Source organism: Dipodomys merriami, unplaced genomic scaffold (assembly GCF_024711535.1).
Source record: "Dipodomys merriami isolate MVZ:Mamm:240054 unplaced genomic scaffold, mDipMer1.0.p SCAF_45, whole genome shotgun sequence".
NCBI lineage: Eukaryota > Metazoa > Chordata > Mammalia > Rodentia > Heteromyidae > Dipodomys > Dipodomys merriami.
The window spans coordinates 3,918,768-3,943,943 of NW_027206013.1; the positions used below are offsets into that span (position 1 = coordinate 3,918,768).

Below are 25,176 nucleotides of genomic sequence, written 5' to 3' on the forward strand. Positions count from 1 at the left end.
AAGACCATCTCATTTCACCTCACCTTGATGTGGTCTCCAGGGGACAGGTCAGGGAAGCAATAACCAGAACCAGTGGACCCCTTAAGGGGCTAGTCTCTGATTTACAGCTGAAATGCAATAAGGGGTTACCCTACTCTTGTATTTTGGCTTGCTCTTTACAGAAAAGTGAACACTGAATTAACTAACTCTACTCATATCTGACTGTTTGCAAATGTTTGTTTCCTATGAACATTAACCCTACTAATTTCCCTTCCAGGAGCCAGGGTCTTTTTTTTTTCACTTATGAGGAAACAGTTGTGGTCAAGGACCACAGTACTGGGCTCTGAAATTCTCCCGACACAAGGTTGACCTGACACAGCCTGGTGGCAGAGCAGACATGTACATCAAGTAGCTTTTCAACTGCTGGGCAAAGTCCTTTAGTTCTCACTGGCCATCCCAAAGGAGCATGACTGTGGCTCATAACCAACATCTATCTGCTCTTAAAAGTTTAGGCAGTAGCCAAGCAGGTGGCTCATACCTGTAATCCTAGCTAGTCAGGAGGCTGAGATCTGAGGATTGGAGTTCAAAGCTAGCCCAGGCAGGAAAGTCCATGAGACTCTTATCTCCAATTCACTACCAAAAAAGCCTCAAGTGGAGCTGTGGCTCAAGTGGTAGAGCCCTAGCCTTGAGCAAAAAAGCTCAGGGACAGTACCCAGGCCCTGAGTTTAAGCCCAGGACTAGCACAACCATAATACATGGGCTATAACCTTTCAGGTTTCAGCACAAATGTCAGAGGAAACATTTCCAGGGAGGTTATGGGATGATGTGTGCAGGCTAAAGTCACCCAGAGGGCAGAATCCAACCCATGCCCCTGCCTTCTTACTTCAGACTTGGCCTAAGGCCTGCTATCCCATCTGTCCAGCCCATGGCCAGTTCCAGTGCTTCTGCTTAACAAAGGGGGAAATCTAAGTAATTTCACTATGAAGATGTAAAGTGACAAGAAAGGGGCCAATACTGGGTGTCACATTTGTATTTTGTCAGGGATGCACTAAGATGCTTATGCTTCATGTTACAAGGATGAAAAAGTCAGCATAGCACTAATACCTTGACTGTCCAACCTGAGCCTTTTAAGCACTGAAGTGAGGGGTTCCTGCCCATAAATAGGATCTACTTGAAATAGAAGGAAAATTGCTTAGCCTCAAGTGCATGCTGCAGGGCTCCGAGCTACCCAAAGGTGTCAACGGGGGAGCTGGCTCCCTCCTGCTGGGACCAGCTCCTAGAGGAGTCCTTATATCCCGGACAGAGTGAGAGCCCCTTCCCATGCTGCATAAACCTCACCCAGTGTTCAACCTTTTGGGTTTGCGTTTGTCTTTCGCATGTCCTAGAGGGCTGTCACAACAATCTAGTGAAGCAAGTGCTACTGGATACTTTGGAAATAGAAACGGTGGGAGAGGTTGGTGGGTTGTCTAGGGTCGCAGAACACAGGAGGAACCCACTTGGGGTTGAATCAAGTTGGGAAGAGGCCAGCAGAAGGGGGAGAGCGCAGTGGAGGGAGCCAGCGCCATTGCGGTTTTCAGATTGGGTCTCCCTAGTTTCTAACAGCAACTCTACTGGAGCGGGAGTAGGGCCTCGGCAAAGTGGCTTGGACACTTGGCGCGGGAAGCGCGTGCGGGACTGCGGCGCGCGCAGAGCCAGACCTCGCCCCTGTCTGTTGCCATTGGACCCTCGGTGCGTCCGTCGGCCACACATGCCCAATGGGCGATGAGCCGGCGCTAGTGGAGGGGCGGCGGCGCCCGGCGCGTGGTGCCCGGCGGGCGCGCGGCCCTCCCCCGCCCGCGGTTGGCCTGGCAACGCGCTGCGCTCGCGGCTCCGCCCCCTGCCGGCGGCGGCGGCGCTGCGCGGGGCGGGCGGACTTGCGGGCGGGCGGGCGGCTGGCGGCGGGCGGCGCGGGAGGGCGGGCGGAGGCAGCCAGGCCGACCCGAGTGTGTGCGCCGCCCGCGGTCCGGTCACGTCCCCGCGCGGGTGTCGTCGCCCGCGTCGTGCGGAACGAGGAGGCTGCGGCCCGCGCTCGCCGCCCCGCCCTGCCCAGATCAGCTCGGCAGATGCACGGTGCCGCGGCCGGGAGGTGAGTGGAGCGGACCTGCAGCCAGCCGGGGCGCGCTCGGCGAACCCCGGGAGGTCGGGGGCGCGGTCGGGGCGCCACCCCACCCCCACCCGGGGCCCTGCCTGGGCCTTTGTGCTCGAGATTTCTCGGGGCTTGGAGGACACCAGTGTCAGGGATGCTCCTCCGGGGTGGGGGGCCGGCAGGGCGGGGTTGTCTGCCAGGTGGGCAGGGGGGGGTTGGCCGAAGGCCTGACAGGTGCCGGCGGGAGGGAGGCGCGCGGGGCTGAGGACGCCTCTGGAAGGGGCGACTGCGGGCCTGCGAGGATGGGCAGGGGGCGGCTGGCATGCCTCTCGGGGCCTCAGAGCACCCAGAGCGGCCTCGGGTGCAGAACCCAGGCCGGACGACCTGCAGGAGCGGCGCTAAGGCGGGGTCTCCCGCCGGGGATAGAGGGGCGAAGGCGACCCTGGGTGGCCGGAGCGCCAACGCGTGGCCTTGGCCGGAAAGGAAGAGAGGGCCCCGAAGGCCTGGGCCTGGGGACAGACAGATCGCAGTTTTCGGTCATTGCTCTTGGAGCTAGCAGGTTCCTAGGAGGCATTTAGAGCAAGAGAGGAGTATCGACCTGGTACGATTGAAATATGTTCCCAGCTCAATATTTTTTCCCTTAAAAGGCAGTGGGGGTGTTTGAGGGAGGGCCTGAGAACTGGGGTTCGGTATCCTGCAGTGAATGCCAGAGGGGCTCTGCCTTTAGGGAGGTGCTGAGACTGTTTAGGGTGACGGTGGCAGGAATCTGTCTAGGCCGAGAATTGGGACTCCTATTACCGAGAAAAGGATGGGAAGGCAGTTCCAAACAAGAGTAGGGTTCCCTGGAGTCTGAGTCTCAGGTGTAGGGACTGGCCTGGTAACTGAAGTCTGTCTGGCTTGGGGAAGCAGCTGAGCAGCTGACAGGCTCCTTTCTGCCTCAAATGATTTCTGTGCCCTGGAGATCAGTCCTGCTGCCCTCATCCCTGTCTGGAAGAAGCTCCTTTGCCAAATTCAATTAAGCAAATATTTTCCCTCCCCCCCCCCACACACACACCCTGCTTGGGTGGACAGAGTGGGAATGGACTGAGACTGCCCTCCCAGGACTGACTCACCTCCCCATAGGGAAGAATTGTCTGTGCCCAGATAACCCAACCCCCAGTGCAAGGCACTTGGGAGTTGCCACCAGCTTGGTTCCAACCTGCCTGTGGGCAGTGACATTTGAACTGGAGCTTGAAGGACACTGGCAGGGTTGGGGTGGGCATTGCAGGCAGAGGGGAGAGAGTAGATGGAGACTAAGAGGAGTTTAGGCAGCTGGTTCTCGTGGGAATGCTAGGCTTCCTTGAGAAGGAATCAGAGGTAGGGAAGGAAAGGAGGTAGGAGGCTCCACAGGACTGGGAGGTCTGGGGAAATGGAATGACCCCATTGCTTGTTAGCTGTCTGCCCTGATGGAGACTGCAGCCTTTGCATCTCTAAAAGGGGAACAGTTCTGAGACCTTTTGAAATGAAGTGGGCTTGGGAAAGAACTTTAAAGATCAGAGAGAACTAGTTACTTGAAATCTCCAGCTGCCATTCCAGGCACCCTGTCCTTTGGGCAGGGCCAATGCTCTAGGTAACTATCCAGCCCCTTTTTAAGCCAGGAAGGAGTCATTTGTGTAGGGACAATGCTTAGCTAGTGATTCTGTGTCTTTTGCTTGTGGGTATTTGAGATTTGTGACTATGACCTAGGAATGTGCATCTAGGGATCAATAGGGGGTATAGAGGGCTGGCTCCTGTTTGCATGAATCAGTGTGCCTTCAATGTGCCTTCTTTGGAATGATGAGATACTGGCATTTGGTTTAATTCTTCCTGTGTGTTCCTCTAACAGATGTTGATTTTCTGCAACAGGCGGTGAATAAGACAGAGTTCTTCCCCCTTGGAAGGCCGGAGTTACCTTCTGCCCTAGATCTGTTCCCTCACTTACAGAGTGGTTTGCCCCTCCCCCATCTTTCTTTGCTCTATGGGTCTGTCTGTCTCTCTGTCTTTGAAAGGGCTGTTTATTACTCATTTGGGTAGTATCCCCCCCCTCCCCCACCTACACACATTTTAGCTAAAGCCCAAGAACCGGTATTAAGAACAGGGCCTGCCTGCATGGAGTATGTGGTCTGTTTTTCCACTCGACTCATCCAAGGGGCCTGCTATGGACTCTGGTTTGGAGACAGAGATAGATTCCTCTTCTGTGCTCTGCCTCTCAAACTTGTTTCCCAAAAGAAAAAAAAATGGCTTGGTCTGGACATCAGGAGCTTCTAGGGTGATTCTAGCAAACATCTGGGTAATTGTAAAGACTTGGCTGCTAAAGTGGTAGGCCTTCTCACAACTGAACTCAGAGCATGGCCTCAGCCTAGCCACTCAGTTGTCTGGTGTGTGAATTTGGACAGCTGTGCATGTGGTTTCCTTCCCTGGAAGCTAGGATAAGGCAACCTGGGAGACATAAACACTCTGCCTATAAAGGCAAGCTCACAGACCCTGACCACAGCAGGCAAAGGGGAACTCTGAAGGAGGCAGATTAGTGTACCTATCTTCCAAAGCCCCAAGGAAGGAAACTGGGGTAACAGTAGAACCTCAAGGGCAGCCTGTGAGTCCTATGCTTGACTAAAATTAATATGAAGGGAAGTAGAGGCATCAGGGCAGACCCCAAAGGTCAGTCCCCCCACACTGCAGCTGTGTGGACTGGGAAGGGCACAGGGGCACCCAGCTTCTCATGACACAAGAACTCCAATTTAGGTATAAAGAAGTAGGATCAGGCTCTGATCCCAATGCCTCTTGATCCAGTCCCATCTTCTCAGAGCCTTCTTGTCCTTATCTGTAAACAGAGCCATAAGTGCCCTGCCTAGCTCCCACACCAGCCTTCCCACATGTTTAGCCCCCTGTGTTGTCCACAATGGCAGTGGAAGCTCTTCGTAAGAATGAGCCCACAGGGACCATATGTCAATCCTGGAGCACACTGGAGCTGACACCAGCCCGCTTATGAGCCTGAGGAGCAGAACCCTAACCTTATACAAGGTCTTCATTCATTCATTCAGCTAATATTTACGAGTGTCTGCTGCATGCTGGCCCAGGGGTATGGCAGGGATGCGGTGCCCAATCCTAGCGCTCACATCTCATAAACGGACAATAACACATGTAACCAAGAACAGGGGGATGAGCACCTTGCTGTTGGAACACTGAAACCAGAAGCAGGGGTGGGGACATGACGTCTCTGAGGTGGGACTAGTACAGTGCCATGGAGTAGCCCTAGGCAAGTTATGTTGTGTTCAAAGAAGAGGCATACTAGGAGGGCACAGCAGGTGCAGAGGCATTGAGGGAACACTGCTGAGCTGCTAGAAGCCCTGCCAGAAGACCAGGTGTCTAAACCTGGGCATAGTGTCATAGACTCATAAACTAATGCTTGGTGGGGAGTTTGAGACCAGCCTAGTTACATAGCTATATAGCAAGAGCCTGTCAGAGAGGTGGGGGGGGGGGGCGGGGAGGAGACAGAGAGAACAAGAGAGAAGGAAGGAAGGAAGGGAGGGAGGGAGGAAGGGAGGGAAAAGCCAGATGACTGGAACCCAGTGTAGGGTTGTTGGTAGGTTGTCTGGGAAGGATTCCTACTTCCAGTGAGATAGGTAGGAAAACCTGTTTAGAGCAAAGGGGAGACTTGAACTAATTTATGCTTTTCAAAAGAGCTCTGCTGGGCTTGGAGTATAGCTCAATGGTAGAATAATTGCCTAGAAGGGGTGAGGCCTTGGGTTCTTACCCCCACCCCCACCCCGCACTTAAATCAAATGCCTGCATGCATACATACATACATACATACATACATACATGCCTACAGACATATACACACATTTACACAAAGACCTCTGTTGATATGAGAGAGTAAACTGAGCTAGAGGTAAGACTTGAAGTTATCTATAGCCATGTTACATTTCAGGTGAGGAAGATGGACAGTGAGGTGGGAACAGCAGAGATGAGAGGTGGCTGAATTAGAGATTCATTTTCAAGAGTGGTAGATCAGACCTGGTGATGGATAGAGCTTTGGCTCTGGCTGAGGACTACATGGACGGTCTCATTTGTGAGATACAGAGGACCAGGAGTTGAGCTAAGATCCTAGTAGATATAGGCCTATGCGGTGGCCAGAGAGAAGAGTGAGGCTAGAGCTAGCAACCTACAATCTTTGACATCAGAGTCTGAGAGAAGCGGCTAAGGTTACTTGAGGATCAAAAGTAGATGCGTCCAAAAGGTGCTGGGCTGGGCTGTGGGCTGGTGAGCCTGTGGAGTAGGAGGGCCTTCATGATAGCCTCTCAGGAGTCTGGAAAAGAAGGCATCCAGAGGGCATGTCTCCTGAAACAAATACCAGGGCAGATGGGTACCTGGAGACTGAGCAAAACTGGCAGCTCTGGCTGCACAATTTATGGGGTTATTAAGACATTATTATGCATTGCATGATGGTGACATGTCACAGGGCATTAAGCCTACCGTGGGGTCCTATATGACTACTTAGGTGTGTACCTGAGAAACTGGCCTGGTCCTACAGACCATGGGGACAGTACTAAGGCTGTGGTGGGTAGAGAGAAAAGGCCTAATAAGGCCATGATGTGTCCTCACTCCTTTTCTTTCCCTTTCCTTTCTCTGAGTGGCCACATGGATTGGGACCAGTCAAACCCAGCCTGCGATTCTTGCCCTAGCCTCCCTGTCCAGGAGCCCAAAGTCACAAAGTAAGTGAAGAATCGCCTGCAGATGGGGAAGAATCACCTCTTCCCCCTCTGTTTGTACATCCCCAGAAGCTAGCAGCCCCTTGGTCAGCAGGTAGCACATCTGGAAGTCAGCCAGAAGCCGACCTTGTGTGAGCACGGCTGGCATCTGCACACAATGGCTTCCTTGAGTTCATCTCTTTTCCACAGGAGTCTGCTTCATCACGGAGTTTTGAGTTATTTGCTTCTAAATTAAGGTATAACTCTCTTTTAGAGATATCCCTGGAGAATTCATTGAACAGTGCTAAGAACTAGACTGTTAAAAGCCACAGTGCAGGGAGGGGCCTTACAAACAGTGGCAACTTGCTGTTTCTCCTAGCAGCCTCAAACCAGAAACATGGCCTAAACCTGAGAGTTCAGCCTGGTCTCTTATGGTCATGGCCATGCTGGGGGTGGGGGTGGGCACAGTGGTCAGAGAGAACTTTTCAGACCCATGCTCCTGGGGTAGAGAGCTGCCAAGACAGGGTTCCTCAGTGGGGCCAGGTCTGAGTCCTTTTACCACCTTGTTGAGGCTTCCTCTGTGAGTCATGAAATCCCAAATCCCTCAAAATGTTGGGAGGGTGGAGTAATGGACTGTGTGCATGCTTTTCCAGAGACAGATATAGGTGTTCTCAATGGCATGAGGCACAGAAAATCTGTCCTGGATTTCATAGCCAAGTGCTTCCAGCAGGCCAGTGCTCATCTCATCTTCTCACCACTAGAGCTGCCAGCACAAGGACAAAGACTGTAGATGTCCAGGAACTGGAGGGTTCTCAGCACCTTGAGGTGGCCCAGCCTCCTTCTGCACAGCCTGGCTCCATTGCCTAGTTGGTCATGAGAAGGATGGTGGAGGAGACCTGGTAAGACCTGAGCCAGAGCCAACATGGCAGTGCTTCCAGCTCTTAGGCCCTGGCCTGTTCCACATAGGCCACATCCTTCCAGCCTGATCCTTTCTCAATCCACCCCTAGGAGAGGCAGCGTAGGGACTGGATTCAGCTCCTGCAACCAGTCCCCTTGGACTGATGCTATATACACCTCTTTGGGCCTCTGTTTTCTTTTCTTTATAAAGTGAGAACAGAAGCTCATAGGCTACAAGTTCCCTTCTACGCTAACACTAGGCTGGTGACTGGGAGCTTGCTGCCAGGTCAGGTCCTTAGTGGAGGTGGCATGGGAACTTGCCATCTTTGCACATGCTTGGTTTTTGCCTAAAATTATTGTCCTCCAGCTGCTCTGGTTTTTTTCTCCACAAAGCCAGCTGGGCCTTGCAGCTGCTACTCCTTCTCAGATATTGCCACATAAAAGGAGTCTCCAGATCCTCAACCTCATGCCCACTTGAGGCTTGTTGGGGCCTGTCTGTAATAATGCCTGTGCCCCCTACATTCTCCAGTGTCCCTTCTGAATGCTTTCTCTCCCCTTGGCACTTGTCATAGTCTAAATGCTCCATATTTTATTTAATTATTGTGTTTTCTTTTGTCTTCTGGGCTTCAGTGTAAGCTCTGTGAGGCAAGAATTTTGCTCCGCTTGCCTCCCAGGATGTGTCCAGGAAGACCTTGTGGACAGTGAGCAAGCACTACCAAGCAGACATGCCCCCATTCATCCTGTCTGAACAGTATAGGATGGGCACCTTGGGTTGACTACCCAACACAAACCATCCACAGGTAGATACCACAAACTGGGCCCCATCTGGCTCAACCATGGTGCATTTGTCAACCAGAGGTAAGAGGATTATCTGTCTTCTTCCACTGAATTGGATGATTCAGGCTGACACCTGGTGTCACCTTCAGTGACATAGTTATGACATACAGAGGTTTGTCCATAGGAAAGTGTACTAAGAACATGAGACAAGACTCTGCTAGAAATAAAGGAACATGGTGATAGCAGAGTGGCCTTTCCAGATGCTCATGGATCTTGCTCCCTAGGACAAGGAGCAGCCTGTCCGGATCTGGGTCTGCCTATAAAGATGAACCTGGTAAATCTTTTCACTTTGTAAGCCTTGATTTCCTCAACTTTATTGTTTGGTAAGCATGCGTACATGCATGCATATGTGTATGTATGTATTTATACAGTGCTAAGTGTGAAACTCAGAGCCTCACCCATGTTAGGCAAGTGGTCTACAACTGAGATGCACTCCCAGCCTACCTCACCCTTAACATGACGGCTCTGGCTGAGTCAGGGGTACTGAATAAGAAGTTTTTACTTTCTATTCCAAACTTGGAGTGGCTGCCCAAAGCACAGTGCTGAAGAGGATTCTAAGGGTATATTGTAGCTCAGAGAGGAAGCATAGCATGGTTGATTATGATGTCTTTAGCAGGTCCAGGAGTCAGGGTTAAGACATGCTTGCCAGCAGCTGGCCAATCTTGAACCTTTTGCATCTGGCCCTTTCCTTTCTCCTGCCACACCCCTGAGAGAGGCAACTTGAGCGTTGCCCTATCTCATCCCTATCTCTCCTTCCGTGGGAACAGTGCCCCTGACCCCATACTAGATGAGGATTTCCAGTGCTCCATCCTCAGTGCCTCCCCAGCTGACATATGGAGTTTATGAGCAGCTCAGACCATTATTTGTTGACTCTTCTCCTCTTAGCTGATTCCTTGCCTCCTGCCTGGCCCATGACAATCTCTGTACACAGAATAAATGAATTAACTAGTGAAGAAGAAAAGGCAGAGTCTCAACCACTTAGCAAGGTTGAGAGCCTATTCCTAGACATAAAGTTCATATAGGTTTTTGTTCCAAAGTGGATCCCCAAGAATGCTACCTGTCTATATGGATGGATCAGGTGACAATAAAAGGAGGTACTAAGCTGTGTCGAGTGTGGGCAGCATGGGAAGAGGGAACAGGGAGAAATGTGGTATGTGAGTTATAGGCTTTTTGTCCTATGGGGGGACCCAATGTTCCTATCTGACCTGGGCCATGGAATGATCCATCAGCCTTCAAAATGAGAATATCCTGCAAACTGCTGAGGTGGGTGATCTCTGGAGACCCTCTTGCAGGTTTGAAGACCTAGACTCCTCAGCACCTCTTATGGTGCCGGCTCCAGCAAGGCCTGAGATCCTTGTGGGAGAAGCAGCTTGACTTGAGCTGGTGGCATTTGCCCTTTTGCTCCTGTGCTATTATGGGGTTGGATGAAAGGGAGGGAGGTGGTGAGCCAGGGAAGCAGCAGTCTCTAGATTAGGGTGGGGGCTTTGTGTTGATTGGCTGTCCTATACTTCTTTCCTCTCTCCTGCTCCACTCTGTATGGCATGTCCTCTCTAGCCTTAGCTGTTCTAGCTGTGTGTCATCTCAGGCATGTCCCATCTACCTTTCCTGCTTCCTGTGGCTCTCTGGACTGGTTACCAGGACCCTTACCATCTATCAATGCTAGTGTGGGTCCAAGTGGCCTGTCCCCAAGCTAGACTTTCCCTCTAAGTATGGCAGCCCCCTGCACCCACTCCATTACCTCTGATATGCTGTGTAAACATATTTCTCGATAAAATGCCGGGAAGAAAAATAATTAGAGTGTTGCCGCCATTATCCAATTTCTGATTAATCAAACTCTCTTTGTCCTCAGCCAAAATCTATTCATTTCCCTTAAACACTGGGCCAGTGCCAGGCATCGATTTCCTCTATGATAACACCATGCACGCACACACATTCCCAGCCCTGCCCTTCCCTGCCCTGCCCTATGGCTGGGACTGAACAGAAGCATTGAAGGGGCTCCTCTTGTCCCTACCTATCCCCCAGCTGCACACATTTCCTCTGGTGAGCCTCTTGGCCATAACAGCACCTCATCCCTGCCCCCTGCACTGGAGGGGGCTGAGCTTGCCCTCTACTACTTGATCTCAAGCCCATGTATGTTCTAGGATAGGATGAGCTACAGCCCTAGACCCTGAGCTTTCCAGGGTTTGGGGAAATGCCCCTATCACTGGCACAGGAAGGAGGCTAAATGCTGGGTGGGAAAGGGCCAAGAGTGCAAAGTGAGCTGAAGAACTACATGATGTGTGTGTGTGTGTGTGTGTGTGTGTGTGTGTGTGTGTGTGTGTGTGTGTGTGTGTGTGTGTGTGTGTGTGTGTGTGTGTGTGTGTGTGTGTTATGGGAGCAAGCTTCCTATTAACACAACAGAAACTTCGCCCCAAAGGACTTATGAGAAGACATCCCTTGGGTCTGGCGGCAGCCTCACACTTGACCATCCACATACCATGTGCACCCAGCAGAAGGGCCTTTCCAGAAGACTGAACAGATTATCAGGTCATCCCCTCTCTGCCCTCAATTGACATGGGAGGGCTTAGTTACAAGGAGTTGAATTTCCAGTACCTGGAATACCTAGTACTTGTAGGCCCATGGGATATGTCAGTGAGCAAACAGACCAGCAGCCCCTGTATATGGTGCTTCCACTGTCATGAGCACTGTGGGAGAAGCAAATGTGGCATTAAATCTGTGGTGGTTCTGGAAGAGAACTTCCCAGATGGAAGGGCCAACTGTCACCAAGACACTGGGAGAATGCTGGAAGTCATCAGGGAGGGTATCAAGGGGCTAGCAGCACAGAGTAGAGGGGAGGCAGGCAGATCTGATGGCTCAGATGTGTCCTCCTCAAAGGCCACTCTGCCCTCCTATAGACAATGCAAACCTACTCCCTTGGTCCAAACATCCACAGCACTGTCCCTTTTCAAACACCACTGAATGCCTCATTTGGGAGGACAAAGAGCCCTGGAAGGACTGTGACCATGGCTCCAAACTGTGATGGAGAAGGACAGAAGGCTTCAAGCACAAGAGAAACCCACTGTGTCTTGTTTTTACAAAGTTCCCCTTGGCTACTGCTGGAGCACTGAGTTCATGGGGCTGTGGACAGTTGTATTGCGACTTCAGTCTAGGAGAGGGGCTGCGCGGTGTGGGCTCCATAGTCAGGGTACCCACCAAGAGCTTTCCTGGAGTCTCCAGCCAGACCTGATTCTGACCTGAGGTACCAGACCCTGTTAAAAAAGGAAGTGGGAAGCCAGGCACCAGTGGCTCATGCCTGTAATCCTAGCAACTCAGGAGGCTGAGATTTGAGAATTGTGGCTCAAAGTCAGCCCAGGCAGAGAAGTCCATGTGACATTCATCTCCAGTAAATTACGCCCCCCCCCCAGCAAAAAAAAAAAAAAAATCCAGAAATGGAGCTGGGGCTCAAGTGGTCGAACACTAGCCTTTAGCAAAATAGAGCTCAGGATAGTGCCCAGGCCCTGAGTTCAAACCCCAGGACCAGCACCCCCACCCCCAAAAAATGAAATAAGTAGAGGGAAAGCATGCTGTACATGCCACTGTATCCTTACTAGAGCTACACTGTCAATAGTTCTGGTCCAACAGTTCATCACTACACCCTTCCCTGAGGGTGTAGATACTGATTGAGTCTCTTCTCTATGCTTTTAGAACCCCTTCCTGAAATGACTGGGATGATCTGCCTTATTCCCTCAAGGTAGCCAGCTAGAAGGCCCTTCTAACCTATTAGGCCAAGGCTCTGCCATGACTGAAACCTCACTGTGCCCCGCTTCTTCTCTGATCCTGTCTTGGGTCCTTCTCTTGAATTTTTCTCCTGAACATTCTCCATCTATTGGTCACTGGCTTAAGAATGCCCACCATGTTTGGCTAGTGCCACTTGAGGACTTTATCAAGATAAGTTGAGGGCAAACTGTAGGCTTAGACCCTCTTGGGAGAGGCCTGTCACAGACAGGAAGACCAGTGCCAGCTCTGAGCTGAATCTGAAGCAGTAGTTTCCAGTGCAGGGGTTCTACACTGCTGGACTCAGGAGGACCCACAGCATTTGACAAAATGTACATTCTTAGGTCACAGAAAGACCATAAACCTACACCTTTCCGAGCATCCAGTTCCCTGGGTAAGTTGGGTCTGAATATATAGGTATGAATTTAAAAGCCTCAGGAAACAGACTTTGGGGAAGAGCAAGGAAGAAAAAGGAACAGACAAATGGAAGGGACTGCTTGCCTTAGGAGAGGAACAGAGAAAGGGGCTGCAGGGAGGCCGAGAGGGCCTGGGAAGGAGCCAGACTCTCCGCTGGCCCCATGAAATCCTCAGCAAATAGGGTTCAAGAGTAGGAGGGATGGGATTGTTGGCTGTCACACTCAGTGGCAGGGGCAGGAAATTACAGGGACCCAGAATGATAAAGTCAGATTTCCCACCCAACAGAGTGACCCAAAAGTCAGCAATTAACTTTCCCTCTGGCAACTGAGGGGCCTGGGGCACAGCTTCCTAAGGCAGCAGTCCCTTTGATGTTGTTCTCATTGAAGGCTCTACATCTCGGCTGTCATTTCCTCCTTCTCTTATAGGTAGAAATTCTCCATTTTATCTACTTATTTACTCCTGGCCCAAGGAAGCATCTGGCCTGATTTCCTTCTGAGTCAGTGTTCTTTTGGTGATGCTATCACCTCTTGTCTGGCCAGCCTTGGTGGCTGTAGGCCAGAAGAGTGGACACGTGGCTGAGCGTGTCCAAAGCCAAGACAACACAGGGACACTGGAAAGAGCCTTGCGGTGGTCTCAGATTAGCACAGAAATACACAGCTAGAACACAGGCATTGACTAGGGCCTGTTTGTGGATGGGGACAGTGGATGTACTAATTCTGCTCATTCTACTTGCATCCTAGTTCTAAAATAAGCAGAGAGATTGGAGGAGGCAAAGAAAGGGAGACCTGCTGCCAGTTTATGGATGAGGCAGATTGTGGGGGGAAAGAGGAGCTAACCCAGTAGCCTAGTCCCTGACTTGGGTGACTGCAAAGAACCCACAAACATGTCCCTTATCAGTAATATCTTACATGCACACATGCTATCGTTTTTCAAACATTTGCAGGAGCCTTTGTGATAAGTGAAATGCAGAGTCATTTCAAGCCTTACAGAAAACTAGTGAGATACCCTTTTCCCTCTGGCATCAGCTTGCTGGGTGGATCCTTGCTGGAAGGCATGCTGGCTGGTATCCATGGCTGACTGAGCACCCAGGCCAGTGGGCAGCCTTTGATACCCTCCAAGCTCTTTTGCTTTCACTCCTTTATGTCAGCTGTGTTTGTCCTAAACCTGTTGTCCTTGAATATCACATAAACCGATAGAAGATGAATATAAAATAGGCTTCTGTTCAAATGAGAGTAGGTGCTTTGGAAAGCTTCAAAAGCTATGGTTTAGTGTAGGCAAATAGTGAAGTGTGGGGACAGAAAATTCTAACAACCTGGGGTTTGAATTCTGATTACTTTGCCACCTCAATGATGTTGGAGAAAGTTAACTAGATGTCACACTGGTGTGCTGTTGTTTGAGCAAGGACAGTGCTGGCAAATCCAAAATGTGGGCCTGTGCTCCAGGTAAAGGTCTTGACCCTGACTCTCTCTGCATCGAAGTATGTGAATGAACCTGTGTCTGTTTTAAGTGCAAATAAAACATTTAGAGCTATTGCTAGCACTTCCTGCTGTAACTCACTTTTCAGTAGAGCAGTCAGCCCAGCAACTCCAACTCTGAGGGTCATTTTTGGTCATTAATAGATATAAGATCCAGGCATTGGTGGTTCACATCTATAATCCTGGCTGCTCAGAAGGCTGATATCTGAGGATCTTATTTTGAAGCCAGCTTGGGCAGGAAAGTCCCATGAGACTTTTATCTCCAGTTAACCACCAAAAAGCCAGAAGTGAAGCTGTGGCTAAAATGGTAGAGCACTAGTCTTGCACAAAAAGTGTTGAGGGGAAGCATATAGAAGCTTTAGGAGGACTGTTGCCCCACATGTGAGAAGGAACTAATAACTGTTGAGTATGAAGTCCTTGATGGACTAGCTTGCAACTCTTGGAAGGCCAGGGGAAATACCTGCTTTAGAAGTATGTAGGGCGTAGGAGCCAGAGGACGGGGAGAAGCCGGGGACGTGATAGAGAGACCTGGGTCTGAGTCCTTGTGGTGAAAGCTTGAAGAGCCATTGTGGGTCAGCAGAGATCTAAGGTCCAAGGCATGATATGGTTGTATTCTGGTTTGACCCCTCTGTTGCAGGCTCCTGGAAGAGGTCATGCTAGGTAACCCTCAAAAGGAAGTACTGGGAAGCTTTGAGCTCTGCATATTTTTTGGTATTCATCCATCTACCCATCCATCTGTTCTGCAAATTTTTTCCCAGCACCTGCTTCGAGGGAAATAGAGCTGGCAGCTGGGGCAGAGGGGCAGAGCAGGAGCCCAGACTGGCTCCCAATGGGGACGCTAGGAGTACTATACATACAGTCTGGTCAGGGCCAGGCCCACTACCAGTTCTATGCCACACTTAGTTCAAGGTCACATGACGCTGAGTGGCAAAGTGAAGGCTGAGTGCCCTGATCTTATCCAAGGAGGACATTTGCAACCAGATGGGCAGGCAGAGGACTGTGGGCACAGGAGTAGAGAGATACAGCCAAGGTAGGAGCTCCAGGGTAGCTTGTCCCAGACTCTTGTCCAGTAACACTGGCATTAGTGTGAGTAGTTTTTATCTCTTCAGGAAGATGTGGCTTTTTCGTCCCAAAATACGTGTTGTATCAAAAGCCTAAAGCCATCAGGCCCTTCCTACAGGCAGCCACACAAAGAGGCTGTGCCCATGTGGGGCAGTGGGGAGAGTGCACAGGGTGCTAGTGGCCATGTCCATCAGAGGGGGAGAGGGCAGCGGGGTGCTGGTAGCTATGTTAATGAGAGGAGCAGAATGCAATAGAGCAGTGTCCTTAGAAGGGGAGAGGGGCAGAATGCTGGTGGCTGGGTCCATTGGCAGATGCAGAGCGAAATATGAGATGGTGGCTCTATCTGTGGGGGTTGATAGTGCAGTGAGGTACTGCTGGCTGTGGCCATGAGGACAAAGTGCAGTCGGATACTGATGGCTATGTCCACGAGAGAAGGAGAGTACAGTGGGGCACTGGCGTTGTCCCAGATACTGACTGAGCACCTGCTTCTTATTGGCACTGCTTGGTGCTGGGCTGATGCTTTGAGAGCAAGGCAGCCCTGCTGGGGCCTAGTGGGGAGCTGGACAGCCAGCCATTTAAAGAGGATGCTTCAGATAGCTGAGCTGGAAAAGCAGGGAATTTTTGTCTACACCTGCCAGACAAGCATGGATTCAGTGCCAGCTTGCCCTTATGCAGCACACAGTGTGGTTCAGTGTGTTGCCTCCCCAGCAAGGGTCCACATGCCATCACATACTGCAACGTGTAGAGACTACAACATGAAAGTGCTTCTCCCCTGTCCAGGAGCCCAGACAGCCCCGTGCTGTCCCACAGGGAACCTAACCCTGCACTGCCCTGCCCTGCCCAAGAACACTCAGTCTGTGCACATCAGCTATCTGCTCCAGGTGTGAGCCTCAAAAGCTTTTGAAGGGCAGTTCTTGGGCTTAGAACCCCACCTTTGAGATGCAGATGTGGTTTCCAGAGGCTTTTCCCTCAGACTGCTATGATGAATCCTAGAAAAAATAGACTGTATGTTTTGCTGCTCCATCTGTGAGATTCTGTAGATGCTCTAGAAGTTATTCTGGCCCTTCATGTCCTCAACTGTTTCTCACTCACACCTTTCTGCATCTTCTGTGTCCTGGTCTCCATAGCACTAGCCTTTCTCTATCAGGAATATCCTCACTGACTTATTCATAATCCTTCCAACAAGAATATGAGCACCTAATGCACATGCGCAACCTCCCCTCACCCATTGCTCTGCTGGGTTTCTTTGCCCCAAGCAGGACTACACACACTGGAGTTGAAGTCTAAGAGGGCACCATATTGATCATCACCAGCTGATTGATTGCTCATCTGCACAGATCTAAGGGTGGACAGCCTCAAGCTGATGTACATGAGCTGGGTTATTTAAGAGGAGTCAGCAGAGCAGTGGAGGACACCCCGCTGAACAGGCCAGTGGAACTGAGCCAGAGTGGATGACCCACTTTTCTGCAACAAGAGGTAGCCTCTGGCCTGAGGGTGAGGGGTACTGGCAGTTTTAACACATACCACAGACTGAGAGCCCCAGCCTACTGGTATCCCAGCAGAGAGGGCCTCTCTAGCTCCAAGCTTCTCTCTAGCTCCAACCATATTTCCAAGAGGCAGTGGGGAAGAACCCAGCTTCTCAGAGCAGGGGGGTTATGACTGTATGAGGTGACTAGAGGCCATAACTGTTCTAGCCTTTCTTATAAGGAAGCTAATCCTTTTGATTTCTCTCTCTCAGTCCTTTTCCTTTGAGGAGAAAGTCCCTCTTTGGGGCCTGTGTGACGCTCTTGCCTCCAGCAGGTGCTAATCTCTGTTGTTTAACAAGCAGGAAGTGGCCTTGCCTGGCTCTCATGCAGCAAAAGCAGTTCCTTTACACTGTTGTATAGTTTCAGATGGCTTCATTTTGATAAGTGCCTGCTTTTCCACTAAAGTTGGGGTATAGGGTTGTTTTTAAAGTACAGTTTAAGGAAAAAAAGGTCTATTTAAAAAAAAAATAACAGCAGGTACTACCCAGGCCAGGTTAGACTGAATTCTGGGTGTACTAGTGGGTAGTGGGTTGGGTGAAAGCCTGGTCTCCCAGCTAAAAGGCCCCGAGGAAGTCTCCTCTTTAAACCTTAGTATCTGTATCTGCAAAGATCTTGTTGTCCCTCAGACCTATTTTTACATGTGTACAATCACAACAAGCAAGCACCTCAGCGACAGCAGCAGACATGTGCTAGAGGTACAGCTGTCCCCTGAGTGTCTCTAGCCACAGGTCTAGCCCAGGCTCCCTCAGCACTTGCCACCTCCTGGTAGCCAAAGGATGAAAAGCACAGCTGAGCTGCAGATGGGATACAAGGTCTTCTCCCTGACCCCACTGTGCCATCCTCCCCGATACACATGTGCAGTGCTCAGCCAACAGCTGTCTACGATCATGTGTGGATGGCTCCTTAAAGTGACTGTGGACATTTCAGTGATGTGCTTGGAACATCTGACTGGAGAGGGAAACCTCAGCCCTGGAGAGGGTCTTTGCTTCTCAGGGGGAGAGGCTGGGCTGGCAGGGAAAGGAAGTTAGAGCCAGCAGGAGAGCCAGGCAGCACTTAAGAACACCTGGCTTCTAAGAGACTATAGGGAAGTGGCTGCAGTGAGGAAGAGCCTTGCAGGCCCAGTCTAGGCAGGGAAAACCTGTGAGAACGTGCAGTATGTCAGCTGTGAGCAGAGAGTGCAGTTCCAGTAAGCCAGGCGTGAAAGGGCAGTGGAAAATGTTTCCTTATTAAGAGGGAAGGAAACTGATTATCAGTGGTGGCTGCAGGCACAGGCTTTTCTGGATCCTTTTTTAAAGACAAGGTCTTACTATGTAGCCCAGCCTGGCTTGTAACTTGTGACCCTTCTGCCTCAGTTGAGATTGAGTGCTGAGATTACAGACATGTGCCAAGACACTAAACCCAAACCTTGGTTTCTAAACTACAGTTAATGGTGGAAGCCAACCTGGGGGGGTGGGGGGGCGGGTGTATTGAAGGTTTAGAACCCACTGTTGAAAAGAAGGGGGGTAGAAATATCTAGGATGAGCTCAGGCTTTCAGGCTTGCACACTGGCCTGAGAGGCCAGCAGTATATGGACTGCTCACATGGCTCAGGTGTGTAGGCTCAGGAAACTCTGGGTACATTCCCTCCTGCTGTTCCTGCACACTAAGGTACCAGCTGAATGTAATGTTGGGGGTCTTCCCACTCTGCCTAACATCCTCGTGTGAGGATCTGAAGAGCAACCACCACAAGGCCAGTCTCTCTTTGCCCATACCAGATCACCACAGAGTAGCCATTGGTATCCAGAGGTGGAACTGACAGGTGGCAGGGCCACTGCTGCCAGGACAGGTATGTCAGAAAACTAGGGTAGTATCAAAGAGCTTGGCCCCTGTTGGGGTTTCTAGGCATGGCCAGAGACAGGCACAAACAGCCCCAGGGTAGCTCCTGTGAAACAGGAACAGAACCCTCAGACACCACCAATCTCCATGCTGGGACTGGACATACTATAGGCCAGGGCCTTGGCTGGGCCCAGGATGGCAAGAACTTAAGGATTCAAGGTATGTGGTAACAGAGAAACTGGAAGTCAATTAGTGTGGTGGGGACACAGCCTTGAGGCTTCTCTCCACCATCTTCAGCAGGGTTGCTATGTGAGTGGCCTCTTGTTGGGCCTCAGACATGACCATGTCTCATCTAGTCACAGTTGAACACTGGTTATCTCCTCAGTGAGCACAAGCCATCTTCCTGGGAAAGCATTTGTGAGTAGAGCACTTCCCATTGGCCAGGCTTGGTTGGGGGGGGGGGGGGTTCCTATAAGGACAGGAAAGAGTGTGGCAGGCAGCGGGTCTGGAGAGTGAGAAGCTGTGCTCTTCTCTGTCTTGCAGCCTGTCCCTAAGGAAGTGGGGGTGCTGTTGAGGGAGCCTGCCTGTAAGCTGATAAGTCTTTCCATCCTAGAGTGCCCCTGGCTTAGCCTGGCTTGGGCAGCAACACCCCAGTGACCTTGACTGCCTTCCCCCACCTCAGAGGGGCCAACTCACTGGCAGCTGCAGATGAAGGGAGATGCTTTCTGGGGAGAGGCGTGGGGTGGGAGTGTGAGGAAGGTCAGAGCCGGAGTTCCACAGCCTGGTCCTAGCCTGGTGGGTTCAGAGCAGCCATGAGTGTTGTATGGTCAGGGAAGGTGGGGTCTGCAGGGGTGGCAGGCCATGGGGACAGGTTAGGAGAGAGCAGTGGCAACTAGTATAAAGAGCATCATGGATGCTAAGTCCCTGGGAAAGGTGGCACACTGTCCCTCCACAGCTGTGCTGTCCCTCTGTGCTGGCTCAGAGTTGTCACTCCATCCCAGAAACAGACCAGAGAGGCCCACATCTAAAATGGGCAGCATGATGTAAGGACAGCCAGCCTGCCAGTTGGAATGAGGACCAGGGTCAGGAGCCCAGGGGACAGACCAGAGGAGTCTTAAAAAAGGACAGCCCATGTATGTGATGAAGGGTCTGCCCCTAGAACTAGAGGGAGTAAGGTCTTTCAGGGGTTTGGAGAATGAACCCAAGGGTCAGTGACTAGGATGAAACTGGTTTCCAGAGATCTCAGGAGAGGGAACAGGACAGCCACATATGCAAGCTGGTGAATTAATCATGCTCTCAGTGCCTCTGCTATGCATATCTGATACAGGGCAGGGTGTAATGGGCTGGCTGGACTCACTGGTTGGTCTATTACACACATCTGTACTGAGCTCCCACCATAGTAGGACAGGGTCCCGCACTAGAGGGTCAGCTGACAGTCCCCCCAACACCTGCCGCTTCTTGCCAGTATCTTCAAAAATGGTCCGCTGCTCCCAGCCCACTGGCCAGGCCCTGATACCTTTTCAATACCCAGCCACTGCTCCATCACCAGGCATTGCCCACTGTGCAGCATCTCTGTGCTGATACCACTTGCCCAGCCTGTACTACATTGCCATCTTCTCTCCTAGATGTCTATCCTCCTCCAGTCCAGTCTTAGCCCAAGAGCCATGGCACATCACACCTGAACCTTGGCTTGCTTCTGATTGCCAGACTCTCAGACTAGCCAGGGACATTCCTAGCACAGGCCCTTTGCACTGGCAGTGGCTTCCTCATCACATGTTTATGGTCATCTTACCTGTTGAGATGCTGGCCCCACACACATTTGCAGATGTGCATCCTGCACCCCCACCCATTACTCTGCTTATGTAGTGCTGCATTTAGTACTTTCTGTCACTCGCTATTTATATACTGTTCATGGTCTGACTCTGCTCTTCTAGCTGAACAAATTCTGGGACTAGGTTTTTGCCTTGCTTAGCAACTCTAGCTCCCCCTCCCCCTAACCCCACTGCCAAATACCATGCTGTGCAAAGTACCAAGGAGCCATTAGTTCATGTCTTTCCAGCCCAAGTTGTCATGTCACAGCCAGTCCCCCCCCCATAATCACCTCTGTACCTAGACACCACATGGAACTACCCAGTACACGTGCAACTGCATATACACACACACACATACACACACAGAGGAGTCTACCCGTTACTGTCACAAACATGCACCTGCACTCATGGCTTAAAACTCTTCAGTGTAGAAAGTGGCGCTGTAGCTCAAGTGGTAGAGTGCTAGCCTTGAGCTGAAGAGCTGACGGACAGCGCCCAGGCCCAGAGTTCAAGCCCCACGACCGACCAAAAAAAAAAAAAAAAAAGGTTACAAAACTCTTCAGTGGCAAGCAGGGCACCAGTGGTTCACGCCTGTAATCCTAGCTGCTCAGGAGGCTGACATTTGAAGATCAAGGTTCAAAGGCAGCCCGGGCAGTAAAGTCCATGAGATTCTTATCTCCAACTAAACACCAGAAAACCAGAAGTGGCACTGTGGCTCAAGTGGTAGCGCGCTAACCTTGAGCTGAAGAGCTGAGGGACAGCGCCCAGGCCCAGAGTTCAAGCCCGATGACCAACAAAAAAAACAAAACAAAAAAATATTCTTCATTGGCTTCCTCTTCCTCTTCTTTGATGAAGAAGACCAAAGCCTTCTCTTCTGCCTCTTCCTCTCACCTGTTACCTCTCTCCTTTCTCAGGGCTTACTGACACAGCCCACATATATCACAAAGAAGGGGTACCCCCCTGCTACCAGGCCTAACCCCTGTTCACATAGGCCTGCTTTGTAGAGCCAGAGACTTCACAAAGCTGACCTCTCTCCTAGCCTGGAGGGCAGAGAAAGGCCCACAGAGAGGGAGGCATAGGGCAGGGAGATACTAGTGGCGGGGGGGGGGGGGCAGCGGGAATGAGGCCCACTGGCAGGGAGGCACTGAGCATGAGCTGACCTATGAAAAGCAAACAGTACTATTCAGAAGCCAAGAGGGGTTCCCTGCAGACAAGAGCAATGAGGAGGCTGTTGAGGGCCTGCCACGCACTGGGCACTGCTCACCCTGTTCTCCTGGTCAGGAGGAGGTGCAGCAACAAGGTCATGTGGGTCATATGTTAACTGCGGGCTGCTGTGGAGGCAGCAGTGAGGCTAGGGCAGCAGCAGTGGATAGTAGGGTGTGATGCTCATAAATCTAAGGGATAGAAGGGCTGTAACTGCTATATACTGGCACTTGCTAGTCTGGTACTTGCCAGGTAGCAAAAGGTGAGGTGCATACCTGGCCAAAAATATATATAAAATGAGTTTTCTGAGAGCCTCAGGTTTGACTGAGGGAGAAAGGTGCCATTAAAAATACTATTGAAAAGGACAGCGCCCAAGCCCAGAGTTCAAACCCCACGACCAACAACAACAACAAAAAAAAACTATTGGAAAGCTGGGCTTCAATGGCTCACGCCTGTAATCCTAGCTACTCAGGAGGCTGAGATCTGAGGATTGTGGTTCAAAGCCAGCCCAGGCAGGAAACTCCATGGGACTTTTATCTCCAATAAACCACTCAGAAAACCAGAAGTGGCACTGTGGCTCAAGTGGTAAAGCACTCACCTTGAGCTGAAGAGCTGAGGGACAGTGACCAGGCCCAGAGGTCAAGCCCCACGACTGACAAAAAAAAAAAAAATACTATTGGAGCCCAGTGCCAATGGCTCACATCTATAACCCTAGCTACTCAGGAGGCTGAAATCTGAGGATTGAGGTTCAAAGCCAGCCTGGGAAGGAAAGTCAGTAAGACTCTTATCTCCAGTAAACCACTCAGAAAACCAGAAGTGGTGCTGTGGCTCAAGTGGTAGAGCACTTGCCTTGAGCTGAGGAGTTAGGGACAGCGCCCAGGCCCAGAGTTCAGGCCCCACAACCAACCAAAAAAAATAATAATACTATTGAAGGTAGGTGGGTCCAGGACACAGGAGAGAAAGGAGGCCACAGTAGCTGAGAGAAGCCAGAATCTGGGGCCAGGGAGAGACATGGCACCAGGGCCAGTTCAGAGCAGGATCACTGGGATTCGTGGAGGAAGGTCTATAAGAGATATGAAATAGAGAGGGGTACAGATAACAGCTAACTGGATGATCCGAGGGTTTTGAACCAGGCTGGAGAGTGAAGATTGTTTCTAACACTATCTAGAGACAGAAATAGACACCCTTTGCTGTTAGGGCCTGTCGGCCTGGGGTCTTCCCACCTGGGACCTGCTGTAGGGGAAGAGAATACTGGAGTAGTAAGAGCATGACTGTGGTAGGATGACGGGAGAGAGGACATCAGGAAGGAAAACAGTATGCAGTATCATTAGGCGCCACCCTGGGCTCCCAGTCAGGGACAGAAGCCTGAGTGGAGGGACCTAACCCTACCATCCAGCAGGTCACAGAGGTGTCCTAGGACGTATTCCTCCCCCATTCTGGTCGACAGGTAGCCCTCAGAAGCCTGGATGCTCTAGACCTGCCCAACCTATGAGCACAGCTGTACCTCATTTCAGTGCCTTGGCCTAGTCAGGGTTAGTGAGAATGGGGGGGGGGGGAAGCCTGGGATCCTCTGGAATGCCTGGACCTAGCAATTCCCAGTGCCTCAAGAACTGCCCTGGCCTATCGCAAACACACCTCACCATGTCTCCCTGTTTTGTTGACTGTCCCCTTCCTGAGCCCTAGCTTCCCTCACACGACCAAGAGTAAGACCACCTCTGCCCCTTCTCAAGGCCTGAACCCCCCCTCCAGCTGTTGGCACTCAGGCATCCAGTGACCCCTGGCCTGCAGCCTTCAGCTTGCTTTAGCCCAGTCTGTTTGCTATAGAGTTGACCCACAGACTGCCCTTGAGAGCAGGCAGGACAAGATCCCCCTCTAGACACATCCTAGGGATCTAGGCCTCCTTCAGGCAGGGCCCCAGTCAGGACCACATTGTTAAGTAGGGTGGAACTGACCTCCCTCAGTGCTGTGGAAGAATGGGAGTACAGGGCTTCATAGCAGTTATGTTATAGAACCCTCGACAAACAAGGAGGCTCAGGGAAGGAGAGGCCAGCCAAGTCAGTAGGCAGGGAGCCTCAGCAGAGTTAAGTCTACCAAAGAGGTAAGCAGGTGGGGTATTGAACACTTCTTCCCCTCCCTCATGCACCTGGCTTCAGCTGTCTTGGCAGGGAGTGAGGCACGGAAATTGGTGTCAGCTAGGAATGTCGGGTTTGCTGTGGTTTGGTCACTACCCTTACAACACCCGCACAACAGCAGGGAACCGTTGGATCATCCCTGTGTTTTCTAAGATCTGTGGGCTTCTCCCTTTCCCAGTCCACCTCATGGGAGATGGCTCATGCTGTTCTCTGTTTGGCAGGTGAAAGGCCGGATGCAACGCAGGGAGCCGGAGCAGCCTGAGGCAGGGGGGCCACCAGGAGTGCAGGGCCCTCCAGCCGCGCTTAGCAGCATCTCCACAGCAACCAGCAACCAGACGGCAGCAGCCTAGGCAGACGCAAAAGGACTACTTCCCACCGTGGCCAAGGAATGACAACGGCAAATCAGGCCACAGCGCTGACAAGGGAGGTGGAGTGTCACTAGAAGGGAGGGTGCGGCCACCGCCCCACGGCACAGAGCGCCATGCTGGCTGGAGAAGAGGCACTGGGGCAGGGGCTGCAGTGTGTCACAGTATTGACCACAGTTTTGCCTTGAACACTCCCAAGGCACCTGGCTCTTGTCTGCTGGGCACACCAGCCCACATTTCAGCATCCCTCATTGCAGCCGTCCCTACTTGGTGGCCAGAGGGAGAGGTGCACAGTCTGTGCTCCCACATCTGGGTCTGCCGCTGTCGGACCATGGGATGTCGGCAAAGCTCAGAGGAGAAAGAGGCAGCGCGGCGGTCCCGAAGAATCGACCGCCACCTGCGCTCAGAGAGCCAGCGGCAGCGCCGCGAGATCAAACTGCTCCTACTGGGTACTAGCAACTCAGGCAAGAGCACCATAGTCAAACAGATGAAGATCATCCACAGTGGTGGCTTTAACCTGGAGGCTTGCAAGGAGTACAAACCCCTCATCATCTATAACGCCATTGACTCGCTGACCCGCATCATCCGGGCCCTGGCTGCCCTCAAAATTGACTTCCACAACCCAGATCGTGCGTATGATGCTGTGCAGCTCTTTGCACTGACTGGTCCAGCAGAGAGCAAGGGAGAAATCACACCTGAGTTGCTAGGTGTCATGCGGCGGCTGTGGGCTGACCCTGGGGCACAGGCCTGCTTTGGTCGCTCGAGCGAGTACCACCTGGAGGACAATGCGGCCTACTACCTGAATGACCTGGAGCGCATCGCCGCACCAGACTACATCCCCACTGTGGAGGACATCTTGCGCTCCCGGGACATGACCACAGGCATTGTGGAGAACAAGTTCACCTTCAAGGAGCTCACATTTAAGATGGTGGATGTGGGTGGGCAGAGGTCGGAACGCAAAAAGTGGATCCACTGCTTCGAAGGTGTCACAGCCATCATCTTCTGTGTGGAGCTCAGTGGCTATGATCTGAAGCTCTATGAAGATAACCAGACGGTGAGTAGAACCCAGGT

General features: G+C 51.6%; 2 protein-coding genes across 6 annotated transcripts in view; one reads left to right on the top strand and one right to left on the bottom strand.

Annotated features, from left to right (window-relative positions):
* Rsph14 (radial spoke head 14 homolog) overlaps window positions 1-25,176 on the bottom strand; it is a 78,859-nt gene that overhangs the window by 10,235 nt on the left and 43,448 nt on the right. The window lies entirely within an intron of this gene.
* Gnaz (G protein subunit alpha z) overlaps window positions 1,939-25,176 on the top strand; it is a 51,539-nt gene continuing 28,301 nt past the window's right edge. The window contains exons 1-3 of one of the 2 annotated variants that reach the window (XM_069994402.1): window positions 1,939-2,104; window positions 6,757-6,837; window positions 23,962-25,159. In XM_069994402.1, coding sequence (XP_069850503.1) covers window positions 24,437-25,159 — 723 coding nt within the window. In that variant the 5' untranslated portion in view covers window positions 1,939-2,104; window positions 6,757-6,837; window positions 23,962-24,436. The remainder of the gene's footprint in view (window positions 2,105-6,756; window positions 6,838-23,961; window positions 25,160-25,176) is intronic. The other variant, XM_069994401.1, reaches the window with a different exon arrangement.